We start from the raw sequence: 16386 nt of genomic DNA, 5'->3' as shown, positions 1-16386 counted from the left end.
AAATCAACAGAAGTTAAACCTGTGCATTGTTGAGAAGGGCTAAGTCCTTGCCACCCAGGGCACCCACTATCTTAGAGTTGTCCAACAGCTGTGTCTTGATCCTCTGACCATCCTGAATCACATATCCCTGGTCACCATTGACACTGGGGAAAATACTCACATCCACATAGGCATAATGGAGACAGCTGTAAGGAAGTAGGAGGTATTTCAAATGTACAATATTACTTAAAACATTTAATATCTTTAAATGATATTGACAGTTTGAACGCTCTTTTAAGATTTTATCATTTTGAAATACACTCAAAAGTTTCCCTACACTGATACATTGATGCATCAGTTATGTAATACAGCAATCTTTCTATACTCACATTAATTTGTGGTAAATTCTTAAAATTTTGCAATATATAGAGATGAAAAAAAGCAGTGTTCACTTACGGTTCCCCTCTGTCAGGCAGGACACATGGCTTGTTCACTCTCTCCTGGAGCACTGTGGCCTCATAGTACTCCTGTGGCAGCAGGACCAGGTAATCCACCATCACATCCTCCGAGGTCTTCAGAGAGATGGCCCACCTTCCTCTGTTCAACACAAAGGTCGCAATGGTGCCGTCACTGCCTGCTGTAGCCAGAGCAGGAATGCTGGAAGACAGTATTATGAAGCTGAATATAAGCCACCAGCTGTAATAAAACTACATTTACAGCTTTTAATATACATTAAGTTTTTTTTTTTTAACCTCTGATTCATCTTAGTTATAAGTGTGAAATAGAGAAAGATATTAAACATTTTAAAATGAGCACATCTACAAATCCTTCAATAAACAAATGCAAGATATTCAGACATCTTAATTTAAACATACGGTATTATCCATACAATAACAACAAGTAACAAAAACTTTACTAGGCACATCAAAAATTGAACTATCATATTTCATTTATGTTAAGCATTCTGTACTGAAAGAAAATAAAACCATTTATCTTAATCAACTTACGTAGTTGGCTTAAAGACCACCTGGTTGGACTGTATAACATCTGTGGAGGTCTCCAGCTGTGGCGTGACAACGATGTCTGCCGTGATGTCAGAGGGGCCACGGTTGACGTATCTGTAGATGATACGATACAGACTGGACTTGGTGAGACTGGCATCTACTATCACCTCAGGCTGGAAAGTGAGCAAAGACAACCATGTGATATGTAGTAAATATAAAGATGGGAATGTTTATTTCTGCAGAGTAATTCTGAACCTTGATGTGCACAATTAGGTGCTTATTACAGTTTTGTGGAATAAAGCATATTAAGACAGTATGCATCATCAGACGCAGTATTTGTACTTTTTCTCTGTAACGTGTGTAACAGACACACCTCGACAAAAGATAGATATATATTATCACACATTGTGAGTGCTCTATTCTATTATTCCAATGCAATAAAATGCATAACAAAGATTTACATGATGTTCCTCTATCTTACCTGAATTCTAGACAGTATGGCATACCCTCTCCAGGAGTATCCAGGGAAGGTGTTGTCATCGTAACCATACCTGACGGCAGTGTTCTGAGGGGTGCGGCCATCCTCCAATTCATACTGGTGTTGGTACAAGGTGGGGAAGAAATGTGTGTTCAGAGGCCTTAAATGATAAATTAATTACTATAATTATTATTAAGAAAGTCATAATCAACATCAGCCCATGTTGTGGTTTGAAAGAGTGGAAGATATAGGTTTTACCAAGTCCTGATGTAATGATATAACACTGATATCATATAACAAGCTGGGGGGAGGAAAGGGGGGGGTGGTGACAAATTTAAAAGAATGTCTATAAGTCCACAATCTGCTTTTCAAGATGTGCAATTTCTTTGCTTTTAATGACTAACTATCAAGATAAACGAAAGTCATATCAGTAACTGTACACAAACAGACAACCCATACTCACTTGTCACACCTTCTACCATTGACCCTTGGTCTACAGGTGCACTGACCAGTGTTCTTGTCACAGTTGTTGTCCAGAGAGCCACCCATGTCACAATCACAGTCTGAAATACAGATCATTAAAAAAGGCCAAGTTATTTCACAAGTTCTTATAGCAGCATCTTTTTACTTGTGGCATATGATCATATTTTTCTTCTGACTTGCAGATCTTGTTCCCAACTCTCAGCTAGTCTCCCTGGCCTGTGACCGTATCTCATATTTTTAGCAAGTCAATACATGTGATAAGAAACCAGACTTTTTATAGTCTCATAAATCAGCTCATATATTCTACACATGCAATCAAGATTTTAAAGCTAGGCAATATTTCTTTTTCTCTGCGAACAGACTTCCAGTACCTGTGCAACCAAACAGGTTGTTATCCTTCAAGTTATATGTTCCATCCACACAGGTGGAACACTGCCGTCCACTGGCAAATGGTTTACACTGACACTGACCACTGACTGGGTTACAGATCCCATCTCCTGACACCGTGCCTGGACCAAAGCAGTCACAGCCTGACAAAAGAAAATTTCCCAAATTTAATTTACTGTAGCTATTAAAGACTAGCATATTTCAAGTATAACAAGTTTAAATTAGAAAGATGCTAGAAACCATTTAGCCTATATGATTATGGTGAAATACAAATAATACACCAGATTTAAATACGGACCACAAGATTATCAGATTACACTAGCATACACTACCAAAGTCATTCAACTCCCTTTTTTTAAAAGAAAGCTTCTTTAAGCAAGCAAACTGCTGACCTGCCAAATAACCATCAACTAAGATGTACAGTGTCATATTTTCCCTATTTTTCCATTGTTATCCAGTCAACACCTCCCTACCTTCACATCCATCCACATTGTTGATGTTGAGGTTCCAGTAGCCTGGCTTACACTGGTCACAGATGTGGCCCTGCACTCTGGATTTACACTGGCACAGCAGCCCTGGGGTCCTGTGAGAGCCACAGCCACCCAGTGGGTAACCTGCCACCTCCATGGCCCCAGCTGGATTACAGTTACACACTGAAATATAGGGGCTTGTAGGTTAATTGTTTGTTGAACTTTTGGTGTGTTTCTATCTAATTTATGTTGCAGTATCATATTTTCAAAAGATAGAAAAAAAGCTTTTAAAACTAATGTCTGTTTCATTAACTAGACTAAAATGAAATATACATGCCCCTGGACTGATAAAATCAAAATTTTCCTCTAACTTGTTTGTTGCCAACATTTCTTATTATTTGGCATTCTTAAAAAAACTTAATTCCGAATTCCTTTTGTTGAATGACTAACCATATTTCAAAACTGAAAACTATTGTGACACTCTGGAACTATCTTACCTTCACAGACTGGGTAGTTGTAGAAGTTGTCAGCACATTTGTCACAGGTCAGTCCCTGGAAATTGCCTTTACAAGCACATTGGCCTGTTACCTGGTCACAATTAATACCAATAGTACCATAGGTGTCACAGGAACAGGCTGAACAGTTATGAAAAAAAAAAAAAAAAAGAGAGAGAAAAGAAAACGTCAGTGTCACAGAGTTGTTGTTGGGGTTTTAGCTACAGAGTTTATAAAAATGTAAATGATTGCAGTGGATGATAAAATCATTCCTTTCATTATGCAATTTTAATTTTTTTTCAAAACCATAACCTTTATCAATATTTTCTTTCTTTTTAACCAAGTATTTTTTTCACTTCATCCCCCATCCTTCCATTTTTAGGGGAAAAATATTGCACTCTTTTAATATCCAGTGCAAAAAATAGTGTTTCTGTCATCTTTATGATATTCTACTTTTCTTATACTTACACAAACATTCAGGATATCGGTAGTAGCCAGGGGCACACTGGTCACAGTTCTGTCCACTGAAATTAACCTTGCAGCGACACTGGCCATAGTTACTGCAGAAGTTGTCTGCTGACCCTGGGTCTGCACACTGACAAGCTGAAAATAATCAATAACATTTAAATTAAAACCAGTAAATTAACTATGTTGAATTCTTGGTGCTAAACAAGCAAAATTAGGGAGAAACATGCTGAAAAAGTATTTCACTTGTAATTTTTTTCTCTTAAAAATTTAAAGAGCACAGAGTATCTTAAAACTTTATTCATTCAACTTTTGAAACTGGTTTTCTGACATACCAATTTACTCATGATTGATACTTACGAACACAACGAGGATAGTCATAGTATCCGGCAGCACAGCGGTCACAGCGTGGGCCACCAAAGTTCTCTTTACACATGCACTGACCACCAGTCTTATCACAAATCTCTGGCACTGTGCCAGTAGGGTCACAGTCACAGGCTGGAGGAGAAAAATTATTAAATCCAAGCTAACTCAAGAATGACTAGAATAACCTTAGATATAGCTGCTCTTGCCTCTGGCATTTACCAGGTGAGGAAAATGTTTAAATTATTCCCAGTGATTATTAAGCAATAAAAGAGGATAAAATCATACAAATTTAGTCTCACATGAGAAAACAAGGAAGTCTATTAAATGCAAAACCTGGGGCAATAATCTCACAATTTAATCATTATTTCCATACAATAAACATAACAGGCTACTTACTTGAACACTGTGGGTATCCATAGAAACCATCCTGACAGACATCACAGTCTCTGCCACCAAAGTTATTACGGCAGGTACAATCACCAGTCTCTGTGTTACAGATGGAGCTGAGAGATCCTATTCTGTCACAGCGACAGGCTGTAATAATGAGATCAAATAGTAGGGTATCAATCAGTGTTGCTTCTTAATAACTGGATTATTTTTGTTACTCAGTGGAATAATTTTTTTCAGGCGAAATGGTAATTCCAAGACAATATTCATATTATAATCGATATTATTACACAAATATTAGCACCCCTCACTAAGTTACATTTAGAAGTCAACTGGTTTATGTTGTTATCTACAAAACAGACAAAGAAAGGTGACCTAAATATCAACACATTTGCACCATACAGCTCATACCATGTGACCATCTCTTTTGATTGAAAAAATTTTCAATTTTTCTCTTACCAGTACACTGTGGGAAGCTGTGGTATCCCAAGGCACAGGAGTCACAATAGATACCAGAATAGTTGGGTTTACAGGGGCACTGTCCACCTCCCACCTCACACACCTCGCCCTCTGTACCATTGATATTACAGTCACAGGGCCGGCAGTTAGGATAGCCATAGTAGCCCTTAGCACAACTGGAAAGGAATTTAAAAACAAGGGATTAACACACTGGTCATTCTGTTTTCAACCAAGAACTTAAAAAAATTTGATAAAAGGGGTTATCTCTGATATTTCCTTCACCTGACATTGTGAAAACCAATGTTTGAAATTAATCTCAGGTTAATCAGAGAATTTCTTTTATCTGACAGATTATAGCTAGGCTCTTAGAGATTCAGTTTTGTAGACTGGTGTAGTGCTACCCACCTGTCACAGTTGATGCCAGTGTACTCAGGACGGCATTTGCAGATTCCAGTTCCTTCCTCACAATCACCAGTGGAGAACTTCAGGTCACAGTTACAGGCTGTTAATGTAGAAGATGCCTGCGTAATTGTTGCACAAGGTACATATACACCAGAACATATAAGTTCCTTTTTATTAATTTTTCTGAACCATAGGTTTAAACTTTTATGGACATAGTATGTAAATTCCATTTTTTATGATTGGTTTACCATACAGACACAAACAATTTAAGATGCTTTCTTGTTGCGACAAAGCTGAAATCTTCAAGTATCTGTTCAGATTTATTTTCCCAAACAACATCAAACCATGGTGCTTAGGTAGAATATATTGACACCCTGTAAGTTTTTTAATTTTAAGAGTTGCTATTTAAATAAACAAAAATGTTTTTTACGTCTGCAGGCATCAGTGGCATTCCTCGGTACTCCAAAGGGTCTGTAGTACCCAGACACACACTTCTCACAGTTGATTCCCTCAGTGTTGTCCTAAGAATGAGCATAAAAATCATCACCAAGCATATCACAATGTGCTCAGATAGAATTCTTTGCATTGGAGTTGGTCTACCTCAACCACCGCATGACATTATTTCTACTGTTCATAATGCAGAAAAACAGACCTATACTTCTCAATCATTACAAAGCTGGCAATCTTAAAAATCTGACAAGATGGTTCAATAAGGAGTATGGTGGGAAAAATTAACACTACAAAGTGCCTTACCCTGCAGTTCTGGCATACACCACCACCCTCATAGTTGCCCTGTCTGTCCACACTGAGACCCAGGGCATCTACTGTGGCATTATACACACACTCATCTGTGTGACCATAGCACTGGCAGCCTGGAGATGATGTAAGTAAAAAGAACTACATATTTATATAGTCAAGTGGTTAGGATACAAATTAATCAACACTCTATTCTTTTAAGTCAACTTTCATAAAAACAACCGATACTAATAGCATAAAAGGCAAATAGAATCCTCACTCCAAGCCCAACTTACGTTCACACTCAAAGGTGTTAAAGTTGTCAGCTCTCTGCCATTTCTTCTGCACAAAGCCAGGGCAGCACATCTCACACTGAGCACCACACGTATTGTGCTGGCAGCGGCAGAGAAGCTTGTACAGATCATTTGGATCTGTCTTGTCACAGACGTCAGCATGGCCATTGCACACACAGCGCCCACCAATAGATATGTCCTTGATACTGTAGAAGTACTGTAAATACGAAAGGGTAGATTTAATTCATCTCATCAGTTCTGATGAACACTTTTAAAATAAATGGCTGTATTTCAAACACAATCATAAGATGCATCCAATGTGTAACCAAAAACATACCACTACAAATTTGGACTTGGAAAAAACTTCACTGCAACATCTCATTAATTACAGTTTTAGATATGCAAAGATCAAGTCACAAGAAAAAATAGCCCAGATGCTAAAAGTAAAATTGAAATTAAAGAACTATCCCATTCTAGTTTTTTATCAAAAATCTAGTAAATTCAATACACACCAATACAACCTCACACAAAAGAGAGAGAGAGAGAGAGAGAGAGAGAGAGAGAGAGAGAGAGAGAGAGAGAGAGAGAGAGAGAGAGAGAGAGAGAGAGAGAGATTCAAATCTAAAAGCTATCTTTTCTTTTTTAATAATCACACTAGGTCAACAATGTCAAGCTATACTTTCTGAGTCATCATACAGGAAATAATTCATAGAGTGCAAAACCTTCTGTGTGAAAGGGAAGACACATGAAAGAATGAGATGATGCTGTATTTTTTCACATGGTTCTTTGTCCAAAACCACATGATCAGGAAATGTAGGCACTTGATGATCTTCTTTTTCTTAACCACACACACATGGCTGTTACATCCCTGGAGAGTTTATACAGTCTGGCAACTGTTTATATAAACTGACTATATACACTGTTTGCCCCCAAGTTCCCAACCTATGCAAAAGGGACCTTTTTACAGTTTCTAAGGAAGAATAGGGATTACTAGTACTACTAGGGATTAAGACAGCAGAATGTCAGCAGAATGCCAATGGTGGTTTTTACCAATTATTTAGGAAATGGCACCAATTCTGATTGTAGTGACTAATTTGAAGGAGAAAAAGACTCTAGATTTGGGAAACAAATACAGCTTGTAAAAAACTCCCATGCCTGAATTTCATGTTAATACACAAATCAAGTAGGTCAGACATCATATTTCCCTCTAAATACAAATACAGAAGCTAAAACAGCATACATAGGAAGAGAAGTTGTAATGTTTCCTATCAGATAAGCCCCTTTGTGGTATACATTTCAAGTATTTGAAAAGGGACCATTCAACAACAGGAAAATTAGCCAGGCATTCTGAACATTGAAGTAAATCCCTGCCATAACAGTTGATCTGGAATGTGTCAAAAATATAGGTTTACAAGTCCACAAGATAAAATGGGAGCTATAATACGTAATAGAGGTTATACACAGCAGACAATACTGGACTATTAGAATATCTGATATCTGTCAGGGCTGAGCTCAGCAAAGGAATTTTAACCGTATGTTTCAGAATGTCTTCAAATCCACTGCATAAATTCTTCTGCAACATTACTGACATTAAAAACCTAATTTTCCCAAAAGAAGGCCTCAGATAGGGATAAGAGACAGAAAGAGAGTGCCTCACTTTGTATAAATCAATAACAAATAGTCAAGACTCCCCTCCTGCCTAATAATATCCCCAGTCCATAGATGCCTGTGTAAATGGCTGTCCATGTGAAATGGACCCCTCAATGAGGTTTTTGTCTGGAATGAGTCACTGCTTGACTGTCCACACATACCCTGCCACTCAACAGAAATTTTCTTTATTGAGAGGAAATGGCTGAGAAAGGTAAGATGAGAAAGCAAGGATAAAGGTACCTGCCCTGTTCTTTTTATTCAGTAAGACCAGTTTTGTAGTGCATTTCAATATATCTTATGAATGGACAGGGTGTTCATAGCTGATTTGTTCTTCACTGAATTATAAGAAATAACGAGCACCTTTTTCACTTTCTTTCTATATAATTATTTTATGAATCTGAGCCTCAACTACAACATACAATATCTGATTTTATGCATTTATAAAGCACAGAGTGTGCCCCAGTCTGTGTACTACAACATACAATATCTGATTTTATGCATTTATAAAGCACAGAGTGTGCCCCAGTCTGTGTACTATCACTTAAAAGTCAAACCTTTGTATACTTTGGTAACCTTTTCTCAAATATATTCCTTTCATGTCAAACATTGCTCTACAGAATTGGATTTTCTTGTTCTGTTCTTTGTCCCTTAAACTATGCACAGCTTGTTAAACCACGTAACATTATCTACCCTCATTCTTCATTATCACACCAATGAGTGTGTATAATCCAGGTCTACCCTGTCATCTTTGTTGGTGTACTGTAAATAATATGGTTGCTCTCTAAGGCACTACTGCCCTCGAGTCTCCAGCCATTCCGTATGTCATTTGTTTAGTCACATGATGGTGCATCCCATAATTTGGTTTCAGCACAAGTTGCTCAAGTTAAAAATTATGAAACAAAATATGAACACTGAAAACTGATTTTAAAAAAATAGAAAAAATGACAAGCCTTTGTGAGTTCTGGTTTAACTTTAAAAGATTACTATTTTATATGAAAATATTAAAATATTTAGTTATGAAAACTTTTTTCAGACCTTCTGATCAGGTTATTAAGAGGATGCATGTCCAATGACACATTAGGTCTGTCTCGCCTACTCTATAATCAGGTCCCTATGTATGTAGGTATGTATCTAAGACCATTAGACTGCCTGTCTTGCCTGAAGAATTGTACCACCATCTATGATGTAAGTTTATAGATGGTCCTGTCTACCTGAAAGGACTTAATGCATGACCCTTCTCCATTGTGTTATCATGGCCCATCACATGTGTTGTCTTCCAGTGTCTAGTCATCTAGTCAGAGGGAAAACATGACTGCTATGTAGTCTGTCTTTAAGGAGATAATGAGTAGCCTCTGAAGTGACATTTCCTACACCTTCAGGCATGTTGAAAGTCTGAACTTCACCTTACACCTGGACAGGCTCAGTATGGTCATATTCAGGAATGAAGCTGTACATATTAAGTCCAGTAATAGTCTTCACTGCATTTCACAATAGAACTTCAGACCAAAAATTTAGAATAATTCAACATTTGAAAAATTTACACAAGGCCATACAAAGTAATGACTTTTATTCTAAAAAGTTTCCGCCTTTTTGGTGAAAAAAAGACCCAAATTTCCAATTAACTGGAGTTATTTAACCTTGGTCTGTAACTAATAACCAACTTCTGATTTCATTTCTTTTTGTTGATGAAGATCCTAACCCATACATATTTTCTGTAACATCTCTTTGCAAATTATTCCCTGGAAAAAAAATTCATGAATTTTGGGAAGACTACATTTAGGGCGCATTCCCATAGATTTTAGATCAATCTATCCCCGTGGGGAGTCTCACTAGATTACTGTCAGATAATCCGGCATAATCTCTGTCTTGCCTACTACAAGCTGTAAGGGGGTAATTAACTTTCGTGCCCGCTCGGCTGACAGCTATTTAGAGTGACCCCCCCAGGTCGATCTAGTTGGATCTATCTAATCTCTGGGAATGGGGCCTTTGACAAAAAGACTACATTTAGAACAACAGCCATTTCTTAGAGAGTCAAAAAAAAATAATAATAAAAAAATTTTTTAAAAAGGTCCATTTAGGGGACAACCTGCTTGAATATAAACATCTATGTTCTATCTAGTTGGATAGATCTAATCTCTGGGAATTGGGTCTTACACAAAAAGACTACATTTAGAAAAACAGCCATTTCTTAGAGAGTAAAAAAAAATTTTTTTAAAGAAATAAAAAAATAAAAAAGTACCATTTAGGGGACAACCTGCTTGAATATAAACATATATGTTCTATCTTTGTAGAGATAGCTAGTGTACAATACCCAGCAACTATTCACTCCACCCCCATTTCCAACCTCTCTACCATTATCAGTAGGTAAAATGATTCACTGGCCGTCCAGTCCACTCACCCTTCTGGTCACTGTTGGGTCTTGCCTCTGAACAGCCATCAAGTGGCCAAGCAGAGTTTTTGTCCTCATGAGACGGAGACGGATATTGGTAGCCTCTGTCCACTCTTGGAGTTTGTCACTGGCGTGGAAGTTCATGGAACTGGGACGATTATTGACCAGGGATACAACAATCTGAAATCAAAATTGAAAAATATGTTTAAAGCAAAAATAAATAGAATCAATTCTTCTTTAATAGGATTTACTGATGAGATTAAAGTGTACTTGCACAGTAAAAGTCGATTTTAAACAGTGTAGCATTTGGCCAAGAAGCCGCAGCTGTTCTTTTCAAAATGGGTGATGATCTCCAGACAAAAGGGGCAAAATTAAAATATGTTGACCCCCTGTTCTATATTTTTGCAATATTCCTATACAAACTGACCTCTCCTCCTTCAAGGGGTACTATCTTTGAGTATTCCACAGTGCAAATGGCATCATCATCATATACAGGCTGGGAAGAGGCTCGTTTATTAAAAATGTTGTAACAATCGCTTTCTGTGTCTGCAAAGTACTGCCATGGTTTCCAAGTCTGTCCATAGTCGGTGGAACGTTCCAGGACCCAAACACCCGGCCGAGGAGAGTTGGCCATCTTGATGAAAACATAGGCAACATGAAAGACCTGAAAGAGAAAGGTGTATATTTTAACTTTTTATTATTTTTTTCAAAGGCAATCATGTCTTATTACGTGTCCACCCCTCCTAATAAATAAGTAAATAAATCTAGGCATTTTGATCTTTCTTATACTAAAGCAAATGAATTCTCAGATATCCTGAAGTACCTATTATTATTATTATTATTATTATTATTATTAGCATTATTATTATAATTATTAATGGATTTACTATTCTCTTTCTAGTTTCAAATTACTAATTTCAACCTTTTTTGTTCCTGAATTTAATTTTCATCACTACCAAACAATAGCTTGGTTTTCAATATTGGAGTCATATAAATCTTCATCACATTTCCACATGACCTGTTTATGTCTTGTGCAGACTTTCCTATACAGTAAAGTTTACCCTCTTTATTACTGCCAAAAGGTTCAAATTGGTAAGCCAGGGGTGGTTTACATATGAAGATCATAAGGTTTTAGGAGGGGGAAAAAGACTGGTATAGTGATACAGAATGATGAATGGCAGACAAGAGGTCACCACAAATATGCACCTTAACCATGGTAACTAAGCTTACAGGGAGTATCAATAGTATACCCAGATGGTATTGGTTTACTCCGGGGGGACAGCGCGCTGTGCCGAAGGTTCGCTGTGCCGAGGGTTCACTGTGCCGACAAAACCGGAAAATTGGTCTAAAATCGGCTAAGTTTTTCCGGAGCCCCAAAATCAAAGGTTCGCTATGCCGATGGTTCGCTGTGCCGAGGGTTCGCTGCGCCGAAAAAGTCGGCTACCCATCACCCATTGTGCTTGTTATGTAACGTGGCGAGCAGTGGCCTTTTTTGAAAATAAACGAGTTTTAAAAGTTCTCTTCTTCCATCCGTACCATTTGGATTTGTTAAAACTGCGCATTGAAGGTTTATCCTTATGGACATAAACATCTTAAATCGCTTTAAATAATCAGTTCTGTAAGTTAATATATTAATTATTTTTGGCACTATGGGCGTCACCCACATTTAGGAAATTACTGACAAGAAAACATTCTCTAATTATTTTTGGCGAACTTGTTGTAGTTATTGGGTGTGTGTAAAATTAACATCTTTTTAAAAACAATCGGCATAGCGAACCCTCGGTATAGCGAACCTTCGGCTCAGCGAACCCTCGGCATAACGAACCTTCGGCATAGCGAACCCTCGGCACAGCGAACCTTCGGCATAGCAAACCCTCGGCACAGCGAACCTTCGGCATAGCGAACCCTCGGCACAGCGAACCTTCGGCATAGCGAAGCGCACCCTACTCCGGCTGGAAATGCCACACATTTTACAGTGCATTCTATTGTATATAAATCAACATGGCATTTGTATCCAATATGTGAGAGGAAGAGGGGAGATTATTGCCATGATTGTTCTCCAATCTGAGACTTTTTGTTTTCCAGAATGTGCAGAATTTCCGTATTTCAGTTGCTTTATATCAAACTTAGGCCTCTTCAACAACCATTTTACATAAATCCCTTCAGATATTGTTTTCAGAATTCTTTCCCCTTATACAGCCATATATCATAACTTTACATGACTAATTTCAAGTGAAGTTAAGTCTTGAAACATAATATGCATCATCAAGATACACTAAATCCATCATTTCATATAATGTGGCACTTATCTTATCCCATCTACAAGTCTTACTAGTGGGTACTTAGTCTTATCATTCAGCCCTATCTCCAAGCTGTACATAATCACTATGAGAGGCCATTCATACCTGACCCTTGTAATAAATCAGAACATCACTTGATCATGGCTCTGTCTAACAGATTACATGACCAAAGAACCATACCGCCACCCCTTTATCTGGATTGCTACCACTAAAGCTATCTTCTCATTTAAAAGAGTGCAAGTCATTATCTTGAGCCAAACTTAAAATATATAGCACAAAAAGAACTGCTTTAACTGGAATCAAAGCAGCACCACAGTGTGAGGAGTGGTAGGTATTGCATGTCAGGGACACTCTGTACATAATCTTAATCACCAACACTCAAGTTATCTCCCTGATGACAAGGTAGAGCATGTTATCTTAATGACAGGATGTAATCCAGGTGTAAGACAGGTGAAATGGGAGGCTTCAGGTAATACATGAGGGGGGTGACCAGATAGAGATGATTCTATTCCTTTTCCCCTTATCATGATCTATTCAAGCTATTTTAAGGATAATGTGTATAGCACACCGAATTGCTCTCTGGCTTAACACTCCCAGGGATTAGGAGACACAAAACATATCCTGCCCCCCCCCTCCAAAAAAAAAAAATGCAACAAACAAGCAGTCTGTAGAGAAGTGAACACAGACAAATGCCAGGGTAAGATGCTTGCCAAGTATTTCATCAAACAGCCAAGCTGCAGTACAGAGTATACAGAGCTATATGCTGAAACTAGCCTCTGGCTAGTGGGCCAAAGATCTGAAAGATTTCAACTAAGGGCCTCTTCAGAACCAAGTTGATCCACGGACTAAGCTGCAGATCAAATATGGTATACACTTGACAATGGATTTCCTGCTTCCCACACGTGCTGTCCCTGCAGGGGCAGAGCAATTAAATCTCAGCATGCACTCAAGTTTGTCCTGCTATATCTGATCTGCAGCTTAGTCCGCGGATCAACTTGGTTGTGAACAGGCCCTAACAGTTTAAATATTAATAAACTGTCTGAGGATTTCCCTAAACTGGATGTGTGCATGTATAGATTGATGGCATATGCAATTAAAGGAAGAGATGCGTTCAATAATTCTATAAATTTGGTAGTCCAGCTTAGTTCCCTTTTCAACCTCAATGATTTCTAGTGATATCAGTGATATGATATAAACTTAGAAAATTCAACATTTCCATACTTAGTCTAGCAAATTTGTAACATCTAATATTGTATTCAAAACTTGTATGTAAGAGGTTTGCTTAACGCACTTACACATATTAAAACCATATGCACATATAACAAAACAGACTTTTCTCGATACTTTAACACTATGCAAGTTTTCATCTGCGAGTGTATACACAGATATTTAAACTATGTGTACACTGCCAAGAATGGATTTCTTTAATCTTTGCAGAAGCATATGGGGCAAACTTGGTGGTCTGTGTATGGCAATATTTATACAAGAAGGTCGACAGCTGCCTGTACTGCATGAACCAAGTCTGGTGATACAAAACCCCTTACAATCACTCCCAACTTTCCTGTTTGTGAAAATAATTGTGGCCTTTATGGGTGTAAGGGTTGAAAGTTATCTTTAAATGTATGGACAATACAGAGGGTGTAATTAAGCAGTGTGATTAGTTCTGCCAAATCAATCAACACAAAGAGAAATGTGATCTCTATGCACCATTTCCGCTAGTATTCAATTTAATATTTCACTCTTATTTCATAGTTAACAAATATCTATCAGAGCACTCTAACGATTGAAATTTTGAGCTTTTCTCTACTTCTATGAATTTATGTATATAAAAGTTCATTTCACATTTGAGAACTCAGGAAGGTGGACCTTGAAATAAGTTATCAGTGAGAAAGTCATGTTTCTTGAGCAACTTTCTAAGTTCCTGACATTTGATATTTTAATACAAAGTTTACAATATGCTAATACAATTAATATTTAACCTGAAATTTGACAAAACAGATCACATGCAGTAAATAACATAGCATAAGTTTATTTCATGTGCATACATGACGAGAGTTTGAGTGAAGACAATTTATAACAAAACTTTACATAACCATTACTCCAAACTTTGATCAGTAGGTCAGAGTCAAGTTACAGATAATTTAAACCTGAATATATTCCTAATTTCCATATGAGAGGGGAAAAAATTAAGCACCTTGCTGGACTCAGTAATTTAATAACTCATTCATTCATTTGCACCCTCACCTGTCCCAGGTCGATGGTAAGGTTGACTCCATTGTAATCAAGTCCACGAGAGAGAGGGGGGCTTTGCCACCATCTTTCTGTGCCGTCTATCGCCTGCTCCGGGGGATGGGCATGCTCTGGGTCGTTCGGGTTACAGAAGTCGCACAGCTGCCCTTGCTTTATGATCGGGACCTCGCCAGAATCTGTGTAACGATGTTCCGAAACTCCGCCGGTCGCACCGGTAAGTTTACAGAACAATTCCGGCTCTGAAACGTCTTCGCCACAAGTTGCAGTTGCAACTATCTTTCTTCCTTCAGCAAGATTAAAATAAGGCGGCGTTAAAACTTGACAAGATACTTTTTCCAGCGAGATAAGTAAAATTAAAAGAAGAGAAACTCCGAGTTGGAGTTCCCGAACCGCCATCTTTCTCGCTTCTGATGGCTGCAAGTGCTCGGAACAGCGAGTTTAAGTTGCGTTGAGATGGAGGGGTGACAGGTTTGCGGTCAAACATTTCCGGGCTCGTATGATCACAACAACAAGCGTTTTTTCAGCAAGATGGGTCCCTCTTCTTGTCTCACTGAAAAGGCTCTCTGTTGCTGTACCGTAGCTTCTTGTCGGGATTTAAAAGAATCAAAAGCACTCGCTGTTTTTTACAACATCAATATAAATATAATCTCTTTTATAGCTCTTCCTCCCTCCGATAAATAGTTGACTAACCTCGTCAAAAGTGTCTAATTCGACAAGTAAACTTCATTTCCCCTTGCCTGATGTTGTGAGGTTTACCTTTTTTTCAATTGAACGACGTTTTTTATTGTGTCTATTCTGAAAATTCCAAGATCCAATATAGGGCCCAGTTATAGTCCACGAGCCCTTTATTAGGACAGGGAATTATATCGGATATAAGGGCCACTTAGTCTTCTTATTTGAAAGTGAAGATGAACTAGTTATCAAGTCGTAATTGTTAGAGTTTAAACGCAAACGCAGTATTTCTGTCATATCATCATTATGCATAACCAGGGACTTGTACTGAAGTTCTCGGCATAATCAACTACATAACTCGATCGATTTTCCTATGATGTAAAAAATAGCCGATTATCTATACCTAAAAAGTAGGACCAACTAAAACCTTATTTATTGGGCCCCAATCTAAAACAACCGCATAAATCATCGCTTCATGTTTTAATTGGCGCACAGGAGATTAGTCGACATACCCACGCGTCAGATGATATAATGGTAATGAAATTAGAATAAACGCTATATTAGCGATTCATGATATGTCTGAAGCCAGATCTAGAGCGAGATAAACCAAGGAGTTACAACAGAAGGAGATTACTGTTATAACTCCTTGGATAAACCGATTTCAAGATTGGGATATAAGGATATTTTCTTTTCATTTGACCAGACGACAGAAATAGAAATTGC

The 16386-nt window shown here is 37.9% G+C and overlaps 1 protein-coding gene across 2 annotated transcripts in view; it reads right to left on the bottom strand.

Moving 5' to 3' along the window:
• The window catches only part of LOC106172541 (laminin subunit alpha), a 44674-nt gene extending 29252 nt beyond the window's left edge, over positions 1–15422 (bottom strand). Inside the window, exons 1-19 of one of the 2 annotated variants that reach the window (XM_087002700.1) lie at positions 14986–15422; positions 10869–11105; positions 10451–10621; positions 6406–6619; positions 6128–6246; positions 5805–5895; positions 5378–5474; positions 4973–5148; positions 4523–4660; positions 4121–4258; positions 3764–3898; positions 3299–3436; positions 2805–2984; positions 2316–2474; positions 1925–2024; positions 1465–1621; positions 987–1156; positions 436–636; positions 20–185 (exon numbers count right to left, since the gene is read on the bottom strand). In XM_087002700.1, the coding sequence (XP_086858826.1) occupies positions 20–185; positions 436–636; positions 987–1156; positions 1465–1621; positions 1925–2024; positions 2316–2474; positions 2805–2984; positions 3299–3436; positions 3764–3898; positions 4121–4258; positions 4523–4660; positions 4973–5148; positions 5378–5474; positions 5805–5895; positions 6128–6246; positions 6406–6619; positions 10451–10621; positions 10869–11105; positions 14986–15387 (3189 nt within the window). In that variant the 5' untranslated portion in view covers positions 15388–15422. The remainder of the gene's footprint in view (positions 1–19; positions 186–435; positions 637–986; positions 1157–1464; positions 1622–1924; positions 2025–2315; positions 2475–2804; positions 2985–3298; positions 3437–3763; positions 3899–4120; positions 4259–4522; positions 4661–4972; positions 5149–5377; positions 5475–5804; positions 5896–6127; positions 6247–6405; positions 6620–10450; positions 10622–10868; positions 11106–14985) is intronic. The other variant, XM_087002699.1, reaches the window with a different exon arrangement.
• Positions 15423–16386: the final 964 nt, after the last annotated feature.

Source organism: Lingula anatina, chromosome 1 (assembly GCF_051362555.1).
Source record: "Lingula anatina isolate TDL-2025a chromosome 1, LinAna3.0, whole genome shotgun sequence".
Lineage (NCBI taxonomy): Eukaryota > Metazoa > Brachiopoda > Lingulata > Lingulida > Lingulidae > Lingula > Lingula anatina.
Note: the sequence above shows the minus strand (reverse complement) of the source record. Positions and strands in the feature narration are given on the sequence as shown.